The sequence below is a fragment of the Vanellus vanellus genome (assembly GCF_965231255.1).
Source record: "Vanellus vanellus genome assembly, chromosome: 5".
Lineage (NCBI taxonomy): Eukaryota > Metazoa > Chordata > Aves > Charadriiformes > Charadriidae > Vanellus > Vanellus vanellus.
This window is the reverse complement of record NC_138910.1, coordinates 57,534,948-57,562,752: the sequence shown is the minus strand read 5'-3', so window position 1 is coordinate 57,562,752 and position 27,805 is coordinate 57,534,948. Positions and strand designations below refer to the sequence as shown.

The 27,805-nt window shown below is 39.0% G+C and overlaps 1 protein-coding gene across 2 annotated transcripts in view; it reads right to left on the bottom strand.

The window, feature by feature from the left end:
- Nucleotides 1-1,629: 1,629 nt before the first annotated feature.
- Nucleotides 1,630-27,805, bottom strand: part of NR5A2 (nuclear receptor subfamily 5 group A member 2) — a gene marked incomplete at both ends in the record, with an annotated part of 96,170 nt that continues 69,994 nt past the window's right edge. For both annotated transcript variants that reach the window (XM_082483315.1, XM_082483316.1), the window contains one exon: nucleotides 1,630-1,877. In XM_082483315.1, the coding sequence (XP_082339441.1) occupies nucleotides 1,630-1,877 (248 nt within the window). The remainder of the gene's footprint in view (nucleotides 1,878-27,805) is intronic.

Here is a 27,805-nt window from a genome sequence, read left to right as displayed (position 1 = left end):
AGCCAGCAATCTTCATGAAAAAAATTAAAGGATTAGGATTTTATACAGTTTCTACAAGTGATTGTGCAGCCGATAATCTCAAAAAATTAAAGTCAAAATGAAATACCCCTATTTGATTTTAGTGTCTCACGACATACAGTAATTAAGTACTGGTAAAATAATTACCAATTTAAAAGAAATAATAAGGAAATCACTGCTCTGCATTTTTATCACAGTTTTTTCCCCACAGGACCTAAAGAATGTAAACACTATGTTTTCATTAATGTTAGAGATTAATACTTTATTTTAAATGTATGTTGATCCACACCTGCACAGTTACCTTTAAGGATAATGAAATAAGGCAAGACTTATAACTGTGGCACTACATGTTAATACTGATATCTTCATTTGGACAGAGAGAGAATTGTTTGTTCTTTAATATTTGTTCTGCAGCAGACTTTGGCCTACACAGACGTAGCAGTATCACTCTTCTTTCTTTGCATAAAAGATGTGCATTACCTAACTTTAAAAAGAGAAAGTTTCATTAGATATTGGATATTTGAGTTGAAATTCAGTTTCTTAATTCTTGGCAGTTTTAAAGATAATTTCTTAATAAGTTCCATGGCATCATCAGGTCATACAATTCATTTGTCTGTTCTTGCATCGCTAAATGTATTATTTTTAGTTTTAGTTTTTTAACATCAGTATTTGGTGTCGTAGAAAATATTTTTGTGTGTGTGTCACAGAAGCGATTGTTTGTGATGACTAAAATATCTCCATTTCCTTTATTTGGAAATGGCCGCAAATATAGAGCAGAGCCATATTTTAGGCACTGCACTAGTTAAGTATAGAGTTGAATTGGCTGATTTCTCTTGGAACATTTATCTTTGCTATTTAATAGCTGTCCGATAACAGTGACAGAAGAGGGATACTGCCTGCTAGAGCGACATGAACACGTGACAAAACAAACTTCAGAACATAGTAAGAATGCCAAGCTAACCGGATAACAGACTCTTCGTATTAGCGATTTGCAGGCCTGAGAGACTGACAGTCAAAACCAGCCTCTGAGGATTTGGTGGCGATACTACATAGCACGTGGCCTACGCCAGCTCTCTCTCACAGACAGTCGAATGGATGCCACATCATTTATCACAGAAGAAGTAAGTGTTGGGTCCTTGGAAGGATGACAGAAGATGCTATAGATGCTGCTTTGCATCTATTATAACTGTTTTGAAGTCCTGCTATACAGTGAAGGAATTTAGTGCGCTCAAATTCCCCACTATCTTAGCTCAATAATACGGATCAGTTTTTTATTTTTTTTCTCCTAAGTTTCTTCATATTGGCAATCAGCAGAGTTAAATATACAAGAATCATTCTGTCCTTTTTCGTGTTGACATCGGTGATAGTATCCACCTTGGTAAGTTCGCTTCACTCCAATATAAAGTCCTATATAGATTCCTTTGGGGATGTGTAGCATATGATTCACAGTTTGCAATACAAATACCCTGATACATCACTTATTTACTATTAGTATTTGATTATTATACCATTTTGCAAAGTCTTAAAACCACGTTTTAATTAGCGTTGCTTGGAGCAGTTCAGAATATTTTTTTTTTTTTCCTTGAAAGCAGAAGCTCTAATGGGTATAATTTATGCTCTCTTTGCATGCAGCATCTCAATGAGAAGGTTATTACACGGCACATCCCCGTTCAGGTGTTTGTAGTAGAGGTATTCTTCGGCCTGCATACTGATGGCCCGGATTTCTGGTAGTCGCAGGAGAAGCTGCCCAAATTTGTCTGTTTGCTGTGGGTAATTACACATTGTGTAGTCCAGCAGAGCAGCATTCACTTGTTCCTGAACACCTTCCACAAGCTGGAAGTTCTCAAGATTTTTGACATCTGAATGACAATTAAAAAAAAAAAAAAGTAACAACAATTCAGTTGCATTTTAATTCCTGTTTACGAAGGCAGTGTTTCACTAAATGGATGTATTTTTTTTTTTCCTCCTGACAAAAGCATACTTTACAAGCTGCTGAATATTCAGTGAACCCTTTTGCCAGCTTTCCTGGGAAAATCATCACAAAAGAGCTTTAGCGGAGTGTCTTGTTGAAATTCTGCATATACCTCAAATCAATTAGACACCAATGGAGTCTGAGCAAGGTCAGCTCTTTTCATAGCTTACAAAAAGAAAGGTTGAGGATTCCTAAAGTAAAAGACCGTAATATATTGCTAGCAAATGAGTCCCAGGAGGAAGCCCTATCTTTAACCTAGTATGTTACACAATTCATATAATTCTGTATTAATTTTTCTGACCCAAGGTGAAATCTGTGTCCAGGGTATGATGTAGTTAATTCTAATAAAAAGTGACAGGGTTCTTGTTTCTGTTTGACATTTTCTAAATGATTCTGAAAGCCTTTGACTTGTCTAGCCTATGTTAATGAACCATCTGGTACACTCCAGTGACTGCCAAAATAATCTTCCCTACTAGAAACTCTCTAAAATATATATTTCACTGACTAATGATCTTTATAAAATGAAATCGTTGTCCTTTGGGTGGAATACCAGATAAGAATGGTGCCCTTTAACCTGAATATGGTTTCTGAAATTCAACACCAACTTTTTTTTTTTTTTTGGTATTGGACAACAGGGGCATTTACAGGTACAGTTGGTTCACTCTGTCTCTGATTATCTTCCGTTCCCATACAGCAAGTTCGAGCTCTGGAAATGCTGGTCAGAGATAAATGCCAGTATATTAACTCCTCATTATTTGCTCTGATGGCATCATCTTTCGACCTGTCTGGAGAATGCAGACAGGTTGAAAGTTATTCTAAAGCTTACAAATTAGAGTGCTGCTATGATGCAGAAATAGTGAAGTGACCAGTGTTCTTACTGGGAGAACTTGTTTTGGTCGATGTTTGATCATTTATATCATCAGTAGAGTTCTGTAACACTGTTTCTTTTAATGCTAAAGCATGGTGATACTGAGCATAACTATGCTGCTACTTCACTTTGAATAAAGACAAAACTGCTATTCTATGGATGTTCTCGGATCACAGGAGATGGGGAATTTGGCGGAATTTGGCAGATTTTGGTTCATTGTCAATGCCAGCCTTTGACTGGAGGGGAAATGAGTGTTTTCCTTTGCAAAACAGGAACACACGTTGATCCCCCAATCCATCAGCAGCCTGGGAGGCTCCGTAAGTTTGGTCTCACCGCACCTTTTCCTAGAAGTACTTTAAATAGAGCAAATCTTGGTTCCTGCACATAACTGTGTGCTGGAACGCAAGAGAACTGGTTGGAGGAGGCAAATATTTTCTTCAGGACAAGAGGATAGGAAGGATGCCAAGGATCCCACTGGCAGCCCAGGGTAGCGTGCGCCGCCTCCAGGCCCTGAGTCACAGGCTTTGAGCAGAGCCTCTCTGGAGCGTGTTGGCTGCTGGCCGCACTTCAGGTTTGCTCTTGCACGAGCTGGGGTGAGCGTTTCCTGCTGCAGTCGTTCCTGCCTGCCTCTTTCCTCTCCCTGTTTCACTGTGGAAATGAAGTAAGTGCCTCCCGGATTTGTGCTGTTTGTTTGGGAACCTGTAACACGACCTCCGTCTGAATTTTGCTAGCTGGCTCAAGAAACTCGCGAGCAATGCTTAAATGATGATGGCCGTCCAACAAGAATCGTCTCAACATTGCATTATCCAGAGTGAGGAGAAGTGGAAACTTCAAAGCTGCTATGCCTGGTCCCTCAGCTATTCAAACTCATTTATCCAAAGTCTTCTTGCCAGTGTCTCTGGAGATCTTTGGATAACCATGTTTTCACGTATCACACTGGACATTTTCTCACACGAAATACAGCTGTCTATTATTTTACATATCTACATAAAACTCCCAAGGTATTTTTTAGCTAATGTAATCTGGTTTAAAAATTGGGTGTTCTAAGCGTATTTTTATCAAGTTAAGAAAGGAACAGTATCGGCTATCACAATTATTTTACATCGGTTGCTTACTTTCAGATGCAAAATGCAACTATGAATGAGTTGTTAGAACATAAGAAATTCCCACAGAAAACAGGGACTGTGCTGGAGATTAAACTGTGTTAAACAACAAGATAAAATGCATAGTGGCTTCAGAATCAGTATTTCAAACTTTACCGCCCCCCCGTTAAAACTAACTTTAAACATCAGGAAGTTTTTAGAAACTGTTAGCTGATTCAATCCCCTTTAAATTCAAAGGGCATTTTTCTGTTGCTCTCTGTCTGTTTTGAATGATACTGTGAGATTAAATTGTGCCGACTTCTTGGAAAAGCAGATTCATTCTCAGTTTTGCTCTCTGTCTAAATGTTACTGCATGTAATATATATTTATTGGAAGCATCACAAAATCAATTTTTACAAAGATCAAGAAGAAACAATATCTGAGAATTGTGATTTTCTCTGTGTTTTCCTGCAAAAGGGGTGAATTCAACACATGTTTTATAGAGATGCACTCTGTCTTCAGCTGTATTGATATCATACTCCAAGTCAAAAGGAGGCATAATATTTTATCTATATTACCCCCTTATGCAGGATCGGTGGCTTCTGGCAGTAGGTGTACCTGTGCGTTGTATAGGTGTTCCTATACGCTTGTCAGCTACGTGGCCTGACCGAGTTGCATAGAGGTTGCAGAACTATGTGGGAAGAAGGTCTGTGGGTTTTGTTTTTCTTTTTTTTTTTTTTTTTTCCCCTCATCTCAGCAGACAGCTCTTTAAATACCCCTGTGTGGCAACATAAGCACTGAAGCCGGATGTAAAAACGAGTTCAGTTAACACTAACAGCAAACAAAAAGTAGTTCTGGGGCTTCCATACCACATCCAGCCCGAGGAAATACTTTTAATGTATTTCCTCTACACAAATTCCTGATTTTTGTGGTGAGGCTCAGTGCTTGTAAACAAGCTGTTATTAGTGAACCAGTGACAATATGTAGAATTTTCCTGACTTTCTATACTGAATCAGATACTCATAGTCCACATGATTACAGTTTAGGGCACAACCACACAATTCATGTAGATCTTTCCAGGACTCAGGTCATAATAGTGGGGATGTAGAGGCAACCTGATGACCAGTTATATATTTTGGAGTGAGTCTTCATGAAATAACAAAGATTTTTGGATATGACTTTTGACAAGTGCTCTCATCTCATGTCCATTAACAATGAATGCTGCAGTAAAGAAAATGAGGCAAACTGAAGAGAGAGAGAAAAGTCAAAGGATCTGTGCTGAGAGCACTGTGTAAAGCTCTACTGTCGTGTCTCAAGCTCTTGTATGATATTTTGTATATTGTTAAAAAAGAGGTTTGCCAAATGCATAGTTGCAATATAAATTATGTAGTTATTTTTGAGAGAGAATCACAAACTCTGGCTCTAATAAAGGTGAATAACAAAGGAAAACATGTGAATATTAAGTTATTTCCAGTAGCTCCAAGTTCTGCAGGTAGAACAAGAATTGTTATAGAGTTTTCACTTCTGGTACTTAGTATTTAGCTGATAGTGATACAAATATTATTAAATAATAACTCTGATTTGTAAGTACCTGGTTTTCCTGTGCTCTGGGTTTGTTTTTGTTCTTGGTATTTGTTAGATAACTCTGGCTAAAGGTATGTGATTTAGTTTTCCAAGTGTTTCCTTTTTGATAAAGGTCCTTTGAATGCTAATGAGTTAACTTGGTGCAACACCAAGCAATGCTGGTGTAAGTCTGCTGACAGCAGCGGCGTACAATGAGTGAGAAATCTGCTACTGATGTGTACGGCACACCAGTCTTTTGTGCTTTCACGGAATTCTTCATTCCTGTCCGCTTTTTAGGATGGGCATGTCTCTTATCAATCTTTACATCAGTTAGTAACAATTTAAAGTACACGTGTTTAAGCTTAATGCAAGAAATCATTTTCCGAGGTTTAGACCCTTGTAAATTAAATGAGTAGGAATAAGGCCCCCCCTCCCACCCACCCACCCACCCTTTAAATCCTAGCAGCTAGAAAAAGTGTTTTGTGTTGCTACAGTAAGTATCAGTCTCTTCTCTCTTCTACTTTATTCACTCAGGGACTAATTACCAACTTTTTACATGAAACAGCCTTACTGTGAGCTCACAGTGGGGCGCACATCTTTTTCTATCCTTATTGGAAAGTAAACCCTTAGGTCTTCTGGAATATATTATATGTTTTACAAGAAATAGCAATTGCTTTTCTGTCAAACAAAGAATTTTTGTTCTCTATAGCTTACTTTTGACGATTAAGACAAAAACAGTATTATAGTGTGTCAGGATCTGCTCTGCAGTCACAGTAAAGATCTGCCTGTATTCCCAGAAATCCCCCCATTTTGATTATTTTCTATATCTGCTATAAAGCTGTGCATTAAGCTGAAACTGCATACAACATTCAGCCTGAGGAGAACACTTTTGCATATTTTCCCCAAAAATGGGTCTGGTCTTTGGAGGGGGAAAATATTTAGGTTTCAGAGAGATTTTCTCCCTCTCATATTCCAAACATGAAATACTGAAGATTTGGTGGTCTACTAGTCTGTAGAGAGCTTCCCTTGGTCTGGGAATTTTGAAAAGAAAAATGAAAGAGAATGAGAGATTTAAATTTGAAAAATAGTAACTTCTTAGCAGCAGCGTAAATATTGCCCAAAGAAAGCCAGTTAAATTTTACTGCTTTATCAGATACTCTTTCTACATGAAGCAACGAAGAGGTGCGTGCACAGGCGGCTTGGCCACCTCCCCGTATTTTGCACCGTTGCAAGTCCTGGTGCTGTGAAGACAAAATAAGGTTGTGTTTAGGCTTTTCTGTGGGGAGAAATTTCTCGCTTTCACAAGGCTGGAAATGGTCTTACATGTACTCCAGGCAACAGGACTCAATACCAGCCCAGGGTCGAGGGTCCGCATCTTGAATGGGCTGATGAGCCCTATCGTTTAAGGACTTTATTGAAACCCAACTGGCCCCAAAACTTGGCAGCTCTTTGGAACGACTTTCAAATGTGTAGGTAAAATCTGTTGTCTTTCAACATCTAGTGATGGTATTTTGACCAGGATGGCCTTCAGGCTCACCCTCTGGGAGGTTTGTCGGTTCTTTCCAGCCAGCCTGCTTGGCCTATAAGCAGCGTTGCCTCTGCTCAGAAACCCGCTATTTTGCCAGGGAAATATACAACGTGACTCCTCAGCCCAAAGTCGGGGTTCCCATCAGAGGCTTTGGTGGGAGGCCAATTCCCATTTGACCTTGAAGACTGGATATGTTAATTCTGATGAAGCTTTTTTTCCCCCAGTTCGAAGAAGGGGGATTACCCAGGATGGAGGTGACGTTACCAAATCTTCCTCTATTGAAACACAGCTTTTTCCTAATTTTTCTTGCCCGCCTTCTGCTAGCCCTGCAAACCCTGCGGGTTACAGGACTTAAAACACAGGTAGACTTTTGACATGTGATAAAAAATTTTTTGAGGGCAAGAGTAGTAATGGTTGATAAAGTGCCAATCTCTGAAAATTACCCACAATTCTCCTCCATTGAAACTAATGGCAACAACAGCGGTTCCATATAGCACATCTGTCACGAAGGCAGATGTATGCCATTCTACAGCTAAGCCTTCTTGACAGACAAAATGCTATAATGAAGGAAGATTTATGGTAAAGATAAGCTCCTTACTGCAAAATTCCTCTCAATTTTATTACAGCAGGGTTGTGCTGAATATTATTTACTTAGAAGTCATGGGAAACAACTTTTGATAGATGTGTTTGTTAATCAGTGGCAAGGCACTCTATTTAGTGCTTTCCAAACCTTGAAATACCTTTACATTACAACAAGAGAAATCACTTTTTTTTCTTAAGACTCCTGAGCCCAAACTGAATGTGTAGAAAACTTTTCCTGTCTTTAGAAGCATTCTTTTTTGGCAGTGGTTAAGCTATTTATAACACTGCAATGATCGATCTCTGACTGTTTATTAGGATCATAAAGTAATTTTCATTTTCAGTTGAACGTAACATCAGATAATGGGCACATTGTTTTGAAAATCTTGATTAAATTCTTCTTTAGCAATGTATTTCATTCATGCCTAAGTATTGGGCAAAATGATATATATTTTTAGTGTGAGAATAAGATGCTTATGAGAGAACAAGCTGCAATTCTTAGTCTGAACCCTATTTCATCCCCTCAGTATTCAATCTTGATGGACCTTTGATTTGTTTCAGAACAACTCACACTCAACTAAAACACACTTTGGAGTTGCTTTATAGTGGTAGACTTCTTTCAACTGTTATCTAAAATATTGAAGCATAGGTAGACTTCTTTTTACTGTTATTTAAAATATTGAAGCATATTCTTCTATTCCAAAAAGACTGTAGAATGATAGGTTCTTACTGACAATATCAGCTCCTGAAGTCTATTAACAACCATGCTTATTGACTTGTGAAGAATTTTATAATTGCTTTTGCTATTATAAAATAAGGGAAAATAAGCTGGATTCCTCTCCTTGCGCGACTGTGAAATTATGTTACTAAATTTCAGTTGTTTCTTTTCTTGCAGTCCCAGTAAAGACAAAGGGCAAAGCCTAATTTGATCTCTCAAATCTTTACGACTGGTGTAATTACTGAGTCATTACTCGGGAGCATAAAACAGCTTGACTTTCAACAGCTCAGGCTGAATTTACTGACTAGAAAGTTAAACAAACAAACAACATTTCCACCCGCTTCTCGTCCTGGCACCCCACGAACCAACATCCTTATTACATTCAAATGAGGCATACGTGATATGGTGGTCATTGAAACACAATAAAACAAGATCCTGCCAGGCCTCTTTGGGAGGAAGAGCTGCTCACAGGCCCTGGCCCAAAGTCCACAGCCAAGCTACACCCTTAAATACCAAGTCCAGCGTTTCTCGCTGAGACTCAGGCGGGAAAAGCACGGCCAGGTACAGCCACACAGCCAGGACAGTGGGCAGCCAGTTGGGGAGCTAGTTGATGCAACTATGGCGCAGGCCAGAAGATGCTGGGGCAGACCACATGCAAGTAGTCCCAAGCAGTAATTCGACTGCTGGGGCTTCATCATAGCCATGCATAAACTCTAGTATCACCTCACTTTCTCTCACTTTCTAAAGCTTTCGCCATGCCCGCAGTTATGCCCCTGCTGATGTCCCAGACTTGCTCCAGCTTTGGGTGAGCAATGCAACATGTTGCTTGTTTCTTGGTCATCTGGGACTGAGGGCAGCCTGCCTATTGCCTGAAAGCTTATTCTGTAGGTATTTTAATCCATGCTTAGTGTTCACTGATAGGATTAGGTTCTGCATAAGAGGGTAGCTGCTGCTTTCTTTGAAGATGTGACAGAGAAAACAGGAATTTGAACAGCATGGTTGCTCTGTTGTGTCTTCGTGGAAGTTGCCCAAACAACTAGAGTTTCCCACCACGTCAATGGGTGGTCTTAGCTATTGCTAGCTACAGGTTGTTCTCCATGAAGGTGTGCTCCAGTCTTTGGGTTGAAGCTCTGCTGCTTCACCAAAAAAAATAACCCTAGGTGATTTAAACCCAAATTTATAGCCTGCCTTTGTAGGCTGGTGGTGAGGGAACCTGCCTGGGCTGCTGTGGGTTTCCGGTTCCTGTTTCCAGGTTTGTTTGTATATTTGACTTAGTGACCACTTAAGGTAAATGACCGATCAATCCTAGAAAAAAAGTCTCAAACTAAGTCTCTCTTTTCCAGGGAAAAATCGTGTAACCACTCTCCTGTGGAACCATGGTCATATTTGTCGGCTGGCATGTGTTGATACACTGGGGCAGAAGTGCTTTAGTGAAGGTGTCACAGAGAAAGAACGTGAGTCAAAACTAATTTTTCCTAACCCCTCACCTAGTATGTTAATTATCCCGCTATCAGCAGGCTTCTATCTACAGCCATAGCACTAGTTTATATCACACTTAAGAGTTACCAGAAAAAAAGTATCACATTTGATAAAGCAGAAACTAGGCTTCTGCTAAGAGTTAAAAAAATCAGAATGAATAGTAAATTTATTGAATCAAGTGGTTTCCCCAGTTAATTTCTGAAGCATCATTTTAATCTTCAATAACACGTGAACAATACAGGATTGTTGGTGTTTTAAAGGAACAAGCTGTCAATGTCTACAATTTGCAGGGTGTGAATAGTTTAAGATGTCATAAATATTTATGAAGTTCCTGGGAATGGTGATGGGGACATCATATAAAATCCTTGAAGTTATGAACTGAGGCAGAAAGGGTGTTATATGCAACTTGCAATAATAGACAGTACAGTATAATGTAGAGAGGAGCAAGAAACAATCTATTATTTAGCTGAGAAGCAGCTGAATGTTTAGGGAAAAAAGCAATGAAAAATTTAGAAAGATTTGGTTTCATCTAGAAAATATTTGCTCTGCTTTTGCTTAGACATTTGCAACTTTTCTGAATGATTGGATTTATTGCACTTGTGAGAAGCTTGCACGTTATCTACCTTTTCCCTTTCTATCCCTCTCCTACTACTCAAGTACTGTTTAAAATAGGGATAATAGACCAGATCAATCTCAGAGGTATTTCTACTGCCGCCACTGGAACTACACCAAGGGGTGATATAGTCCTAAAAGAAGAAATATAAATATTTTCTGGAAAAATATCGAATATGCATTTCTACTGAGGTTAAAATACAGAAGTGCAGCTGCCACTGAAACCCTTTTGAGTAGCAGGCTGTATCCTTTTATAAAGCCCATCTGTCTCTGCAGAGTATAAAAAATGCATGATCATAAAAAGCAGTACTCCTTAGGGGAAAAATCTCTCTGTACTAATCTTGTAGTCACTTTACAAAACAGTTTTTAATCCCAAATTTGCATTTGATTTTCAGTCAGGAACTTTTGTGGTTTTTGCAAAGTTTTCTTTTTCCATTAGAATAAGATATGAGGTACAGTTTGTTCAGGTGGCAAGTCCAGACTATGAATAAACCAACGTTATCATATGAAAGAGAATTAAACAGGCAGATCCAAGTGGGGATATATTAAGCCAAATTTAAGCTCCAGTAGTTGAATTTAGCCTGTACTAGATGTCTGGTTTGCCTCGGGATATATTCAGCTTTCCAGCTAATCGACTGAGGAAAACTGCCTCAGGTATGATAAAATTTACAAGAGAGCTCAGTCGAATAGCTCTTGTTATAAATACTAGCTTAAAGGCATTCTTCTGGTCTTTGGGATCAGGACTGTATTTGCATTTAATTATTATATTGCAAACTTTTTTGAACTTGGTTAAAAATATTAGACCAGCCAATTATATCATTATAGTGGTTTCCAGGTAAGAGTAGAACTTCATACCACTTTTTTATTACTTGGTGAATTTTGTTTGGCTTTATCCCTTTGTTTAGATCCTAAAGTCCCACAGGCAGAAAAATTATTACAACAAGTTCTCTTTAAAAGAGGGAAACGTAGTTAAGCAAAAGTGTTTTAGTGATATGCTGATCTAAGAGGTACAAGACTCTACTATGACTTTCAGTCAACATAATTGACAAATAATTTAGAATTTTAAGTCTTTTGCACTGTTTTGAGAGAAGGCTGAGTGTAAGACAACTAACCAATCGTCTTTTCCCGACATATTGATTTCAAAAAACTATTTTTCCTCTTTTCTGGGACTTTTAAAGACACGATGTTACTAGTTTTATGTGCCAATATTTGCACTAACATGTTTTTTTCACTGAATTAAGTTGTATCAGCGGAAGCTGATTCTAGTTTAGAAAGAACGTGAAAAAGTTATTCACCTCTGCCTGTATAAGATATGGGAAGTGGAAATCAGTAAAAGAACTATTTTCTTATGTACTCGTGTTGAAATAATATAAATCAAAACTCATTCAATTAATTGCTCAATGCTGAAAGCGCTGCAGTAGAACTACAGTAGAAAGTAATATCAACTCTTTTTAGGCAAACATTTGAATTTTACTATTTTTATTTAGAATAGCTAGACTCTGGACATTTACAGTTATTTAGTATGCAACCATAACTGCAAACAGCTCACGAGGCCATTGACCGTACATTGCAACCGTTGTCATAAGATGCTGTTTCAATTCCCTATCAAGTTAGTGTTGACAAAAAATTTGCTGGCTTAGATGACAAGCGCTGATGAGCATGGTCCCATCATATGCATGTGTCTATCAGTCGTTAGATCATTACCACGCCTCACTGCGACAGCCCATGCTTTTGCTTAAATGCAACACATCACATAAGGGTACTCCTCGCTGAGTGACAGCAGAGCTGGTGGCCCTAAGACAGGGTCGTCGAGCTGTCCCCTCTGTCCCCCTGGCCAGCCCAGGCCACCTTGCCTCCTGCGAGGTGGAAAAGAACCCCACCTCATTCTCCCGTGCTCTCAGCCTAGCTTTCATGGACAGTAAACACAACTAAGGCAAGTAATTTTCTGCTGCAGTATTTCAAAGCATATGGTTTCTGACACTGCCTATTGATCTGAGTGGAAGTAGCAAATTTCATTTTTTACCGTGACATACGTCTGTGCTTAGTTGTGGAAGTGGTTTGGCAAACAGGAGTGACAGAAGCCCAAATGGGGATGTCTGCAACTATGCTGGTGCTCTGCAAATGTCAGTGCTGGCAGGCGGGAAACACTGGAGGGGTACCCAGGTGCATATCAGCCTTTGGACTCTTTTCCCAAAGACTTCGATGTGTCCTTCATCTGCATTGCTTACACTCTAAAACATACAACTATGAGAGCTAAAGAAAAGTTCACCTGCAAGTGCCTCTGGCAACATGGTTGCTCATCAGTTAAACAGGTAGGGTGGAGAAGTGTGGAATAGAAGAAATACTCTTGTACCTGCATTTCAAATATGAGGCTCTCAGAAGAGAGTTTGATTTCTCAGTTATCTCTGATTTCTTGACAAGAAGCCCTGCTCAGAAAGGACTGGAGGTTCTCAGATAAGGTAGTGCCTCAGCACATTTTAATATTTCAGTTGCTGAGTAGGGAACAACAGAACTAAGTCAGGTAAATTCGACTTGTGCTCACTGCTCAGCTCGGACTTGAATGCTTGGTCAGATATGGATGAGATGTTTCCATGCACAGCATAATCACAGGTTTAACTCGGGGGGCACAGATTAAGGAGCTCCAGATCCCCATTAGTCTCTGGCTGGAGCTGCCCCTAACACGGTGCCAAAAAATTCATGTTCCCTGCACAAGGGCAGAGGTACTTTTTGGTCCCCTGGTGCCACGTGCCAGACAAAAGAAGCGAGCGCGCCTCTGGCACTGCGCAGTGCCTGCTGCGACGGTCTGCAGAGGGGCTCAGGAACATGAGGGAGCTCAGCCTCCTGCAAACCTGCCCCGGCCAGCCTCACCCCACCAGTGACATACATGCCCTCAGGATCCTCTGCCAAGTACCTCGATGCTTTCTTGAATTAGACCGTGGATTTTGCCTTGATTGCTTAGGATCTGGAAGGATTTTTAATTCTAGATCCACCTCCATCTAAACCAACACTCATTGGATTAAAGTCAGTTCTAACTAGATCTCACTGCACTCTTCAAAGCAGGGCTGTTTCCCCACCTGTAAGTATTTTTTTACAGACAGGACTGCGAATTGCCATTTGGAATGAAATTACTGTTCTGTTTTTCATTTTATGGTAAAAGTTATATGAGTTAGTAATATGAAAATTGTAAAAGCAATTTGGATTTCCTTAAAGGTTAATTTTCCTGAAAGTTATGTCCGGGCCAAGAAACAGTGCTTCCCTGTAACCTCGCAGCCACAGCAGGCAGTGGGATATGGATTTGGTGGGATACGATTCATGTAAGTACATATGTGCGTCCTTGTGCTTTAGTTTCACGGAAACACACAGGTTTTCAAATCTAAGGTATTCAGCAACAAACAGTGCATTTACAGCTGTAAATCACCATAGTCTCAAAATGCCAAAGTAACCACTAACTCCTGGAGCAGAACTGCCCACCCACCCCACAGGGACTCCTACCCAATTGCTGGAGAAATGGCCCGAAAAGCCAAATGCCCTGGACACTTCAAGGCAATACACTTACATGTTTACTGTTGTTCTTGCCATTCTCCGTTTACATTCACTAATTGGAAGTTAATGTGTTCCCAGAGGCAAATAAATATATTAAAACTAAAAAATTATACTATTTTTTTCCAAACTGTGCGCTGAAAAGCAACTCGGTCCTTTTCTTAGTACACAGTCCGAGGAGCACTTCGGAGTCTGCAGTAACGCTGTAGAACCTCTTTCACCTCTGTTTCTATCTGTGCGTTTGACACAGAGATTATTGGTCTGTTCACCTTAATCAAAGTCAGATTACTTTGACTAGTAAGATATAGACTAGTTCAACAAAGATTAAGGCAATTCTTACCACTTCTGTCCAACCAAACCTAATGAGTTTACAGTTAAGTGCAGCTCAGCAATACTTTATTTATTTTGATATTAATTTCCCGTGTCAGCTTCAGGTTTAAAAAAATACACGGATCCCAGCACAGAAAAGACAAATCAAACCTGACACCTGGAAAAAAAAAAATCACATACTGGAAAAACTTGACATAGAATCCAGTGGTGTCAAAAATCGTAGGTATTTGATGTTTCAAATTCAGACATTCTTCATTTAGACCAAAATAACAGACATTTATAGTGCACCTTACTGCTGGCGACTATTTAACAGCTAGGTGCTCTCACAGCATGGTACTCTTTATGTGCGCAGTAATGAAAGTTCGCTATTGATTTTTCTGTAGCCGCTTGTAACTATTATAGTTGATACATCAATAGAAAAGGAAAGCACAATGTTTCACAGGAGGCAGAAAATCAGAGAATACATGATGCTGTGACAGTAAATCATGGCATAATCTCAAGAATTGATAGATGGTTACTGCTAACTTGAAACCCATGGCTTTCTCTGAAAAGACTAGCCTATAATCGCCCAATATGTTCTAACAGACTGACTGCCTGTAATAGTGGTAAAGGACACAACACAATGTTTCATCTTCAAAATAATGGTTTCCATGAGCCAGCTTGTTTTGTGGTGGAACTCATTCTGTATGTTACTGCAGAAGTAGAGAGAAAGAGTGGTTTGAATGCCATTTAGACTAATACTTAACGATTGTAGGAAAAAGATTTTTTTTTTCTTTTTTTTTTTTTTTCCCCAGAAAAGAACACAGAAGGTTTTTGTTTAAAAAAAAAAAAAAGAAAGAGGAAGAGAAGTTGTCATTAATTTTTAACCTGCAAAAGTCTGCAGTTAGTTGAAAAGGAAACACAAAAGAGCTGATTATTCTTGAGATCAAAATATTGGAGCTGTTTTGTCAACGAAGGCAAATGCAGAGAAAATACATTTACCACGGCTGTTTCCAGTTCCATGGCATCCTGAAAGGGAGCCAAAGGCACGTAAGTAATTGAAAGCTCTTTTAAGTGTCTGCTTCTCTCTGCCGTGTTTTTGAGGGACACAACAGTCTCTGAATTTTAGAGTACGTCTAGTGAATTTTTAGCAGGAATGTTCTTAATTGCTTTGTTCCCTCTTTACTCCCTGGCTCATGTCTGGTTGTTTTATCCATGGTTTTAATTATTTGTGAGGGCCTTTTTCCCCTGTCTCAAAACAGAAAGGTTGGGAGGAACACAAGTAAGAGCTGGCCAGCTGGAGCACAGTGTGCAGTTGAGATGACACAGTAACCTCTTAGTAGTGTTCCTCTCTGAAAGAATATTTTCAATGTGCAATGTTGTTTTCCTGTACTTTTTTAAGGGTTGTGCCTGACACCCGTTCTTTTCAACCTTGCTGGTGACTCCACTCTCTAAAGCCAAATGTCTCCCAGAGGAGATGGACTTAGACAAGAGGAAAGGACTTTCGCAAACTACCACTCGTCCAGCCTACTTCAGACCAAACTTGAAGAACAGTTTGTGTCATTTATTCTGCTTAGGCTATGGGGGTTTGCCCAGTGAAAGACTGGATAGCATCATCTGTCTTGTCCTGAGCAGTTCACTGATCTCTATTACAATTTTTGGAGTTGGGAGAGAGGAAAGATGCTGCTGTAGCGTCATTCCCCATTCTGATGTTGAAATCTTTCTCTTTTCTTTCTTGAGATGAGACTTTCCTTCACCTGCCAAGCAGAGGTGGTGTGCAGTATGTTTATAACACACATCAAACCCTCCCAGTATTGGAAATGGTGTTAAATGTAGGTTTTTCCTTATTAATTTCTGGATAATTTTATAAAGAAGAACTCTTAAAATATCCTTAGGAGGATTGCCATGTGCAGATTCAACTTTTGCAAGCCATGTGGACTGTTTTGGAGCTTACTCTTTCAGTTTGCCCCATGCTCGATGGCTCTGCACAGGACCAGAGCAATACAGGGGACCTCTGCTCTGAGAGGTTCATCCAATCTCAGTAGCAGATTTGCCAGAGCCTAAGGAGTTGCAATTTTCACCCCCTCCCCTTTCCTGCCAGCAGTAGTCATCGGGACACGCTCCAAGCCACAAGCTTGGGAAAGAGTGTTTCTGCACAGCCCCCTTCTGCCTCCCAATTCATGATCACAGCTGCGTTCAAGGCTGGGCCATAAAGTTTGTTTCTGAATTTTCCTTCATTGTTTCTTTCCTGTTTGCTTCTATTTCCTCCCTGTCCCTCTCCACCTCTGGCTTGGCTTTGATCACAGTTCCATGGTTTCTCTTTCCTTCCTGGCCCTTTCCCCCTGTTTTCTTGACTCCTTTCCTATCTCAAGCCCTCTAGTCTCTCTCTGTTCCTCTGATCTACATCACTGCTGTCCCTCGTTTTCATCAACCGCTCCTGGCTCCTGCTCTGCCCAGATACCCTCTTCTCTGCCACTCCTCTCATCACTCTTGCAGATCTTTCTTTCTCCCTGGCCTCCTGTTGAATTCTCCTGGCTACTTCTTTTCATTGTTTCTTTACAGTATTTCACCTCTCTACTTTAACTCCCTCAGAGACAGCCAGCACTTTTGTTTCTCTTCCAGTGTCCAATCTTGCACAAGCAGCAAAGGGATATGAGAAAGAAGGGAATTTGGCATAGTCTACAGTGTGTCTCCAATAAATGGCCGATAGTCACCCATATATAAACGTTCAGGTAAGAGCCTCTGCGATGCGTGTTTTTTGAGTAGAAATACATGAGGAGCAGTTTTTAGTCTATACATTCTGGTTTAAAAAGTATTTAATAAGTTGTCTGTTACAGCTACAAAGTGAGTTTAGCCATTATATTCCTTTAGCATGTTCTTCATTCAGTTCAAATTAAAACTATAGGGTGGTCTTACTGGCTCTGAGATTAAGGATATCCATTCATTTATCTATATCTTAATATATAGCCCTTTATTCCCATGTTATGCCAGGAAACTTGGCTAACAAAAGCAGCCACTGATGTTAAACACGCTGCCAATGGTAGCTAAAAAAATTCTATATAATCCCATACTTCCTCTGTTACATATATAGTACATTCAAACTTGCACCTTAAACATCTAGAATGTACATTAAAACTGGGACAGAAATTGTTAAAGTATTCCAAAAGTAGAGACACTGGTAAATGTGGGTTATGTGCAGGTAATTTTTCCCCCTTACAAGAGCTGTTTAAAAGCCGTACTTACTAGTATTCTATAAACATCTTAGAGAGGGAAAAAGTGCAGAGCACGCTGATTGGGTTATTCTGAAATCCCCATCGTCTCCACACAAAGGCAGCAGTACAGAATACAAATATTGCTTGATACCCATGTTTCTAATTACTTGCGAGATTTGTATCTGACAAATATATGACCTAATTTTCTCTCAAGCATCTAATCCTATTGTTATTTCAAAACCTTCTAAAATATGCATTTTTGAAAAAAAAAAAAAACCAACATGAAAAGAAGAAGTACTGGCTGAAGACGGTTAATCTTTTTTTCCATGGCTTGCAGCTGTTAGACAAGCAGACAACATAAACCAGTAATGATCAGATTGGATCAAATTCATGCCTCAAATAATGCCATTGTACTCAACAGTTACACGAGAGATGAATTTGAAACATTCATTGAGTTTTATGAAATAAAATCAGGACAAATCAACAGTGATTATTTAATTTCCTCTATAATTTAGTGCAGTTTATTCAAAAAACTCAATCAGCTGTGAAACAGAAGGCTATCTCTGGAATTCCTGCAAGAAGTTCATAATTCACGACTCCTACACCCAGGGCTGAGGTGAATGATTAAAGATTTATTTATTAAAAGCACTGGTTTAAGTCTTAACCAGCATTTTATTCCTTTTATATTGTGGTTTTGATTTATTGTTTGTTTTTGTTGTGGTTTGTTTGTGTTTTGTTTTTTTTTTTTTTTTTTTCACAAAAATAATTGATTGGAAATTTCAGTAAGATAGATACCTGTAAGACAGACACTGTCCTAGTTTCTTTCGTATTGCCTGCATGATGTGAGGAACCTGAACAGGAAGCTGAACTAAAACCTGTCAGCTCACTGAAAAAGTGTTCTCGGGAGCAAATAGCTGTTTATCAAAGTCATCACTCCATACATCATCATTTAGCATCTATAAGAAATTTAAGGACTGATTTTTAATTGTTTGGCTTTGCTAAGGGTTTCGACAGATAAAGTGAAGGGAATATGTCTTTGCTTTTGTTTCTCTGTAAAGAAATCAGAAAAAGCAGAAAAATAAACGAACAGGGCAAAAGATATTCCGCTTTGTCCTGCATGTGCTAAAATGTTAAAATTCACTTCTCTCAAAAGATGTATTTTCAAATATTTTGCAAAGTTTTAGACCCTAATATGAAAATACAGCAAGGAACTACTTTCATGTTGAGTAATTTATAAAGGAAAGGATAAAATTTTCCCCCAATCTATTCAAGATATTTTAAATCAGATTCCTTTTAACAATGTTTTTTGTTATGGTATCTGTAGATATTTCAAACAGCGTTGTTTCAATCTCATTGTACCTTACACAGCATCTTTAATACTCTGGATTTCACCACTATTTACAAAGAAAGATAACTATTGTTTTCATTTACCAGGTAGGGTAGTTGAGATATCATTTAAGAGACTTCAAAGCTCCATAGTCAGTAATGGAGTCAGAAGCAGTATTAGAGATGGGAGTTGATTTCTCTATTGGGCAATGCTGGCTCCATGAAAGGAGAACGTCTCTCGTGAGATGATTCTGAAATGAGGTTTTGTCCATATTCATTTGCTTTACTTTCCCAGAGGATTAAAGTAGAAAAGTAGAATAGCTCTTCTAGTGGCAGAGAGGAGTAGCCTGGCTGCTTTGCTTGAGACCCAGAGAAGAGTTAAATGTTCCAAGAGCAGACTGGTTATTTAACCATTCTCCTGGCCCTCATCATCTCTAATAAGAGATTTATCCCTAGTTTCCAAGGCATTGTGGGACATGCAGCAGCGAGGGACTATATAAGATTGCTGACAACTGCTCACATTAAAAGTTATCAAATTCGAACTGGCAAATGGAGAAATCTTTGTAAAAGCTCTAAAACTAGGAAATTTATGATATATTTAAACTTCTTTCCTCTTCTTTCATTGATCTGGGGACAAGAAAGGACCCATATAATCATCATTGTTACCTTCTTCAGCCTTCTGCTCAATGCAAGACATAGATCTCCATCCAGCAGTTGGACATCAAGTCTATAACTTTTGATTGAGCTGTACCATAATAGTTTCGAAAAGCGGTGATCTTGATTGCAGATTTCAAGAAACAGAGCCTCCGTTATACCCAGAGGTGAGGTCTTCCAAAAGACGGTGATCTTCACCTTTAAATTTGTCTATTTATAACATGATTAATCCCAAACTAATAATACCTAGCTAATCCTGCAAATGTGTTCTCATTGACTTCCATGGGATGTGCACAGGAGCCATTGTTTACCAGATTAAACTTTAACAAATACCATTTTGCCTCATCATCTAACATCTCAGTTACTACAGCATTTCTTCCTTTGGCCTTGGCAAATGGTGCTGCCAAGACACCCTTCCGAGCTCATTGCTTCCCTTTTCTCATTCTTCTCATTGCATCTTCCCTTTTCCCTGCTGCATCAGACATAAATTGTGTTCACTTTTAAGGTCTTGTAGCTATTATTTCCTTACCTGTCATCAGTCATTCAGTGCCACGAGGTCACCTCCTGCTTCTGACTTGCCCACAATGCCATCTCCATTTCCAACCCACCACCTTTCCAGACCAAGTACTTTCCTGCTTTCTCCGCTCTGACTCTCATGCTTAATATGCCAGATCTCTTTATCCACCTTCTTCATATTCCCTCTCAAAACTTTTTGCTGTGACATTTGAGACAAGCCTGGGCTGTAGGTGTGCTAGAATTGCGCCTGTCATCCTTGCATTGTCTGCCAGTCAACACCTGTTTGTCACCATACCTGTAGATTGTATACTTTAAAGGAGCATTTTAAAATATCACCTGCCATTAAGGATTCCTAATCATAAAATTAGGAAATGTTACTATTAATAAGTTTGTCACAGTGAAAGTATCATCCTAGCTAGATGTCTCATTCTATGTTCTCTGGTTTCATTCCCAGCCGATCTACAGATGAAACGTTCATTTCAAAAAGTCTCTTTGAAATACTGTTAGTCAACAAAAAATAATCAAGAATCAAAGGCGGCAAATATTTTGTTAGAAATCAGTATGTGGAAAAACGCACTTAAATAAATCTTGTTTTTATCTATTAGTCAGCTGTCAGCTAATAATAAATTATATTCAGTCCCTCCCTTGTTATAAATACATATTGATTAGTTTTAAACTCTGAACTTCAGAATGAGTTATATCTGGTCATTGCTAAACTGCTCTCTTCACTAAGAAAAAAAAATCTCAACACCTATTATACTGCATTTAATTAAGACAAGCATCAGCTTTATGTACCATTATTTGCTTCTGCCAAGTCTCTATAGTATAAATATCGAGCAGTCACAGCTCCTGAATACTAATCGATCCTTCCTGAATTCCAAATGATGACATAAAATTTAGGAAATGTTTCTCTGCCAGTATTATCCTCCGGTGCTTACTGTAGTTAGACATTAGGGTTGAGATATGAGCCTGGATTTGATAAGTGAGTATTTTTCTAAATTCGAACGTAACGTGGGGAAGCCTGAAAGCCCTGGCTGAACGCTAATGGTACAGAACCCCTCGACTGCTCGCTTGCTGGTGTTCACCAGGTGCAATCTTCCAAGTACACTTGAGTAACAGAATGGATGAATGTAAGAAAACTGCCAATGGACTTAATAAGAGCACCTCATAATAATAGCCCAGTTATAAATGTGTATTATAAATAACATATATATAAAAAACAAGGTGTAAAAGTAGTTGCATATTTCCAGACTACCGAAAGTAAAAACAGCCAGAGTGACCATTTTGAAGGCGGCTGCATTAAACCCTAAGTACTGTTTGTCACTGTGAGTAAGAAGTGAAGATACTCGTGACGACAAGTCCATCCCTGGATAAGTGCTCCGTTACCGGCCTGCATTGGCTTGCCAAGGAAGGCTGTCATGAGACGCTTTTCACTTCAAATTCACAGCACCTACTTCAGATCCTGGGTCTGACAGGGCTATGTGAAGATAAAGTAGCGTTTCTGCGAGCTTCTCGGTATCCTGCCAAAGAACGACCAGGCCTGTTTTACAGGAAGGAGAACAGAGTCCCTGAAGACTACAAGTGGCTCACACCTACCCAATGACAGCATGAGAATGGCCGGGCCGGCACTTCGGATCATCAAGACCACTGTCCCATTTTTGACAGTGACCAGGAGCAGATGCCCTCGGGAACAGTGTAAGAAGAAGAAAAGCATGGAGGGATACCTCCCAGGAGCAGTCACTTGGGCTCCAGCAGCTGGAGGTTAGCAACAGCCAGCAGTGGCAATTTTTGCATTTCGTAGCTTTGAATGGATTTTCCTTCCGTTAATTTCTCCAGGTGACTTTGGTAACCACAAAACCTTTCAGCATCCTCTACATCTTGGAGTAAAAAATGCCAGAGTTGGATAACATGCTAACTTGAAGAAAGAACTCTTGCGTTTTGAGCCAGTCACCTCCTAGTTTAATTAGTTTCATTCTGACACTAACGTATTGGGTTGATGGGGGGAAGAAGCTTTTTGGCTAATTCTTGATCTTAGTAAGTTCCCAGGTTTCGTGGACTGTTCTTTGAAGAACTAGTACAGTCTTTTTAAACAGAGAATGTAAAGGGCAAATCCATATTTATTGAAAGTATATTGTGATTAATAGGAAGGCTGCAATAAAGGCCTACGTGCCCAAATTTGCTAGGTTATACCTTTATGTCTGTTTTATACTTAGGTGTCTATAATCCTGCATGAATTGGTTCTTGTCTAATTTTCCAGGCTTGTTACCTGTTTTTCTTTTGGTCTGATAAAACCTCACGAACTCTTTCATTCCATTCTCCTGTTCTTTTTGTTTGTCTGCCCTTAAGCCTCTTAAATTTAATCAATATTCTTTGTTATGTTATTCCAGTTGATGCTTATACCCTTATTTTCCTATCTTCATAGATGATACCCCAAATTAAACCCTCAGCAAAAACTGTGGAAGCGAAAATATGTACCGCCCCATGTTTCATCATTGTTTGCTGCTGCAGTTTTTCTTATCTTCTCTGTATATCTAGATTGCAAGCGCACTGAGGCAGAGATTCTGGCTAGTCTGTAAATCTAATAGACCAATGATCTTACATAAAGTATATTAAAAAGTGCAATAGCTAATTTAAAATGTAGGGTTTTTTTTTCAGCTCCAGAACGTTGCATAACTGCATTGATGTGAGTTACTGGAACCAGGCGAAACCGAGCACAGGCAGGCTTTGTGCTGCTTCTCCTTGGGTGCGTGTTTGCAGGAAGCTCTTTCTAGTCCTGTGAGTGGCAAGGGTAGAGTCGGCCTAAAAAATGCTTAATTTCAGCCTGTTTCATCTGCACGAAGAGTTTAATGGGAAGGTTTCTTTTCCCAAAGTGGAAATGTTGGAGCCCAGTACCTCCAATACCTCCTCCCATCTCTGCTCTGACATTTTAGGGAGACTAAAATCAAGGAAGGATTTATTTGCTAATGTTCCTCTTATCCAACAGAAACGGGAATGGAGTGTTGCATATCCAGATGGATTTCTGCTGAGCCCTTAAGTAAGTCTGTGATTTGTTTGATAACGGATTTTTTTTTTAATTGTTGTTTAAGCAAGAGCCCATTGTTTGCCACCCACAGCGATTAAATGTTTACCATTTCTACAGGACCCTCTTGTCTCATGCTAAGTGAGATGTGAGATCAATAGTGGCTCTGCAATTATTTGTCCATTGATAAAGCCTTCATTTCTTAAATGAAGCACATTTATCTGTGTCCTGACAATGATAAGGGAGTCAGCTGCTGCCTAGGCTAGCATTTAGCTCCACAGGCAGACGAGTGCCTGGACATGGGTCAAATGATGTCTAACTTTCTTCCTATTGGCATTTCACTTTACAAACTGCGCTGATGGGAGGTTTGACAAATCATCCTTGCTGACTTCAGATAATAAAAACTAGCAGGACAAATGGGAAGTTTTGATAAAGAGAAAACAATGGCTGATTTCGGGTTAAGTGACCACTCTGTAAAGCTACTGGATGGTAAAATGAAGACATCTGTTTTGTCAGAGGATGATAGTATCCCATGTAAGGCACTCATTTGGTTCGTCAAACATCATTTAAATTTAGTCATTTAGCATATTTAATTGCTGAGAAATTGATCTGAACTTCATTCTGTGATAGGAAGCAAATCAAAGACACACTGAGACAAATTTTGGCTCCAGTTAAAAACAGTGTGAAATTCTCTTTGGCTTTAGGAAGGTCAAAATTTCACCCCAATGGAGCATGCCAATCTATTTCAGCTCCAGAATTAGAGAATTCGACAGCACATGTGGGGTGGTTGTTTGGTTTTTTTTGTTTGTTTGTTTGTTTGTTTGTTTTTTGTTTTTGTTTTTGTTGTTTTGTTTTTGTTTGTATTTTTTTTTTAATTTCTAACTCTGATTTATGACAATGAAAGAAGGGAGTTTCCAACTAATGCAAAATTTGGTAATGAAAATTCAAAGAGGCTTATAAACTGACACATTTTCTTTTTTAATCTGTACTGTATCTTGATTTTAATCAGCAATTATTAAAGACAAAGAAACCAGTTGTATTTATTTTTCAGCATACTTTTTGATAAAGTGTACTGTGGGCTATACTGGTTATATGCTATAGAAAAATTAGGTGTATTATTACTCTGGGATTAGGATAAAGAAATTGCATTATGCTCAGTTTGGCTAGCTTTGGAAAACCAGAGATGTTTATTCTCATTTAGTGGTAAATTTGATAAACAGTTCTACAACTACGTGGTCAGCATATTTCTCAGATGTGCTCTTTCCATGTTTTGGACATGAGTTCATAAAGATAAAACCTGCAGAAGTAGTATTAAAAGTAGGTTTAACACTCAGGTCTGTCAAAGATTTCTTTCTTCTTTCCCAGTTTTGCAACACGTGCCTGGTCACTAACTTTCCATCAGCTGTGTGACTACAATTGCTGAATTGTCGTGGCTCTGTCTTGGTTCTTTTTGCTTGAAAGAAACCTGTCATATGCAACTAAGTAGTCAAGAAAATCCAGGTTTGCATATCTCTTGAGCTACTGATTTTTTTAACTGCATATCTTCTGCTTATGAAAAAAAATTGGCTGATACACCTGAGTTAAATTGTGGTTTGGTATGTTGATTACCTTCACTCGCTTCATTGGAATTAAGGGGAGAATACCTCTATATGTGAAAACACAGGAATGATGTCCCCACAAACCAGGCATGTTTGGGGGTTTGTAAATATGATGTAAACCTCAGTGAAAGAAAGGTTGGTAAGGATAATTGCTATCAGAACTGGTGTCCTGATTTACTTCAAAGCAAGATAATAGCTCAAGATAATTGAAATGGAGATTGATAACAGAAATTGCTATTTCTAGGCCACCTAAACAGAAGACTTCTTTCAAATAAATCATGCTGGTAGATTGATTGCTCCTTTGCAATACAATGCTTTGGCTTCAGAAGTCCAGCTCATCTTCAAATAAAACATTCAATCAGCATCTAGTGTATCATCATTTGCAGTGAAGACAGATGCTGGTACAGAATTCAGACATGTCCATCACAGACCAAGTAGGGGAAGGAGTGACTTGAAGATGGCTTAGCTGTTACATCAGGCTACGCAACCAAAACTGTGAAGGGCAATTTTGATCACAAGACCTGTTTCTATTTGCTTTGCTGTGATCACAGTTGCCAATTAGACTGTTTGATTTGTGTAATGCTGTTCTGGTGTATTATTCAGTGAGAGAGGAAAGCAACATATGTTTATGTGTAGCGAGGAGGTATGCAGCGAGTTAATTGCTGCAGAGGACCGACTCACGGAAAGACTGTGATTCTTTAAGGGAACTCTGGTGGACTAGCATAGTAGATCTGTAGGTCATGTAAGTGGATCAGAGTAATGTGATGGAATCTAAATTTAGTCCAAACTTCCTATGTCTTGACAGAGTAATTGACTGACCACTGATGGTGCAATGAAGCCGTGATGGACGGGGTCTCTGCTGGTGGTTTAATGTCCTTATGAGTCAAGGATCTCGTTAATCTAAAATACAGCTGAGTCTGAACCATGCACAAGATGGTAATCTATCTCCAGTGTGATTGTGATGATTATGCTGGTGGTAAGGACTGATTTGTTCTCTGGCTTTTTAACCTGTGGGAGCACAAGACCTGAAGGACTGATTCAGCTGAACCAGTTATCTGCTAAGAACAATAGTCCAGGTATGAGGGACTTGCTTGTCTCCAGAGACTGACAGTGACTGAACTGAAGGATGGCATGAGGAACTACTGAGGGTAGAAAGACAGACCATCACGGAAGTAAGAAGATCCATGGACGCGAAAGGAGACTTTTATGTACAGAGAGGTAAGAACTACCTAGCTGTAAAGACACTTACTTTTATAACTGACGGAGGGAATTTAAAAGTTACCCAACTCTACCTAAATATCCATACTATATAGAACTGAACTAAAGAGATATCACACTTAAGAAACTAGTCATCAAACTAGTCTGGCTTATTGAATAACTGCCGAGCCACTGTATCATGATGCACTTGGCAGTGTTGGTCAGATGGGCACAGACAGACTAGATGGCCCACTGGAGAAAGGAATGGAGCTCCTGTGCATGGGTGTATCACTCGTTGGAGTGGGTATATGCCATTTGACTGCAGGAAGAGTTGTGCACTGCTAGCCACAAAGGCTACAATAAATACTCATCTGTCTAAGCTTCAACAGTATCTTTAATGCTACCATCAATCAAAACCGTTTTCCGATATAAACCCTTTGGAATCTTGGACGAGTAGATAACGAACGATTACCTCTCTCAATTAAAATCTAGCAAGCGATACTGATATGATTTAATTGTGTTTTGAGAAATTATTGTAAGTGCTTTGGGTTTTGAATGTTATTTTACTGTTAGTTTACTAAGATAATCACTTCTGAAATGTTAGGAAAAAAGGCAGAGACAAAGTTCTTCGCCCTGAAGGAGATTGCCATCTTGTGAAGAGACAGACAGACAGTACGGTACAGCCATGAATAACAAACAGCTTTACAAGGCAGCCTCCTATCTGTGTGGTTATAAAAAACCAAACAGCTTCTTCTCAATAAATTAATTCTCTGGATTATTGACTTGGTGTTGCCTTTGAGAGGCTTTATATTAGACATATATTTTTCAACCAAGCACTATACTAAATAATAGTTAAGGTTTTATTGCTTTGGTTAACACTGTGGTGTGTGTGAACATCCTTAGAAATGTAAAAAGGCTGGTATGTCTTGAAGCACTTTTTATTCCATTAAACATTACAGGACCAGACTCTCAACGAGAGCCAACTGAGGTTTTTGAATTTTTTTTTTTATTAAGTGATATATTTTTGGCATTAAGACCAGTTTTCTGTTGAGATGCCTAAGAGATGTAGATATGTGTCAAACACACCTAGATACTTAGGTACAATAATTGCTCCCAGTTATTTATGTAGAATTTGATCCTTAGCTAGTTTTGACAGCCCTGCTGAATGCCTACCAGCATTGTTAGGGACTTCAATATCTTCAAAAACCTGACTCGCTTTTAGCACGTGAGGCATCTTATTAACTTCAGCCAGACAATTCATTCATACTTTTGGGCACAGACTTAAGTACTTAGCTGGAAAGGGTATCTGGGTTTTTCATTTCAGTTTTGTCATCATTCTCAATTAAATATTTGCCTCAGTCTTGTGGTAACATCTTTACATTTCACTCTTTGCAGAAAAACATTTAGCTTTGACTATTAGCAAATCGAATTATGCAGTATGCTGAATAATGAACTAATCGGTTTCAAAGGTGTTGAACCTTCCTTGGCTACATCACTTTTATATGCAAATGATGTGAGTACAAGGCTCCTATTAGCAGCAGAATTAGCTCTTTTTATAGTAGCATAAATGAGAGAAAAACTGGATAACCTGGCTCAGTACAAGCTTGCAAGGTAGTCCCGCCCAACTGCTTCAGAAGTTGAGCACACTACCTGGCAGAATTAGAAGAGCTAAAGATGTAAGAATGTTCCCTAAATCGATGCAAAGTACTTGAAAAGGTGATGAAAGTGGTCTAACAAAAAGGCCGCCTAAATGTGAGAATTTTCCAAATGCACTTTGCTTATTCAGCTAATTTAAAATATCACTGAACTGAGATGAATTCGCTAAATATTTAATCAGAGGAAAGCTACAGGCTCTTTAGAGGTTTCTGTGTCACTATCTAATGACTGAAAAACTTACTTATTAGGAATTAGGAAATTTGAATTCTTGTTATTCATTAGATTAATACATAAAACATAATTTCTGCAACAGATGGCTTGGTTTTCCTTCTCTGAATCTAAGAAACGGAAAGCGATGA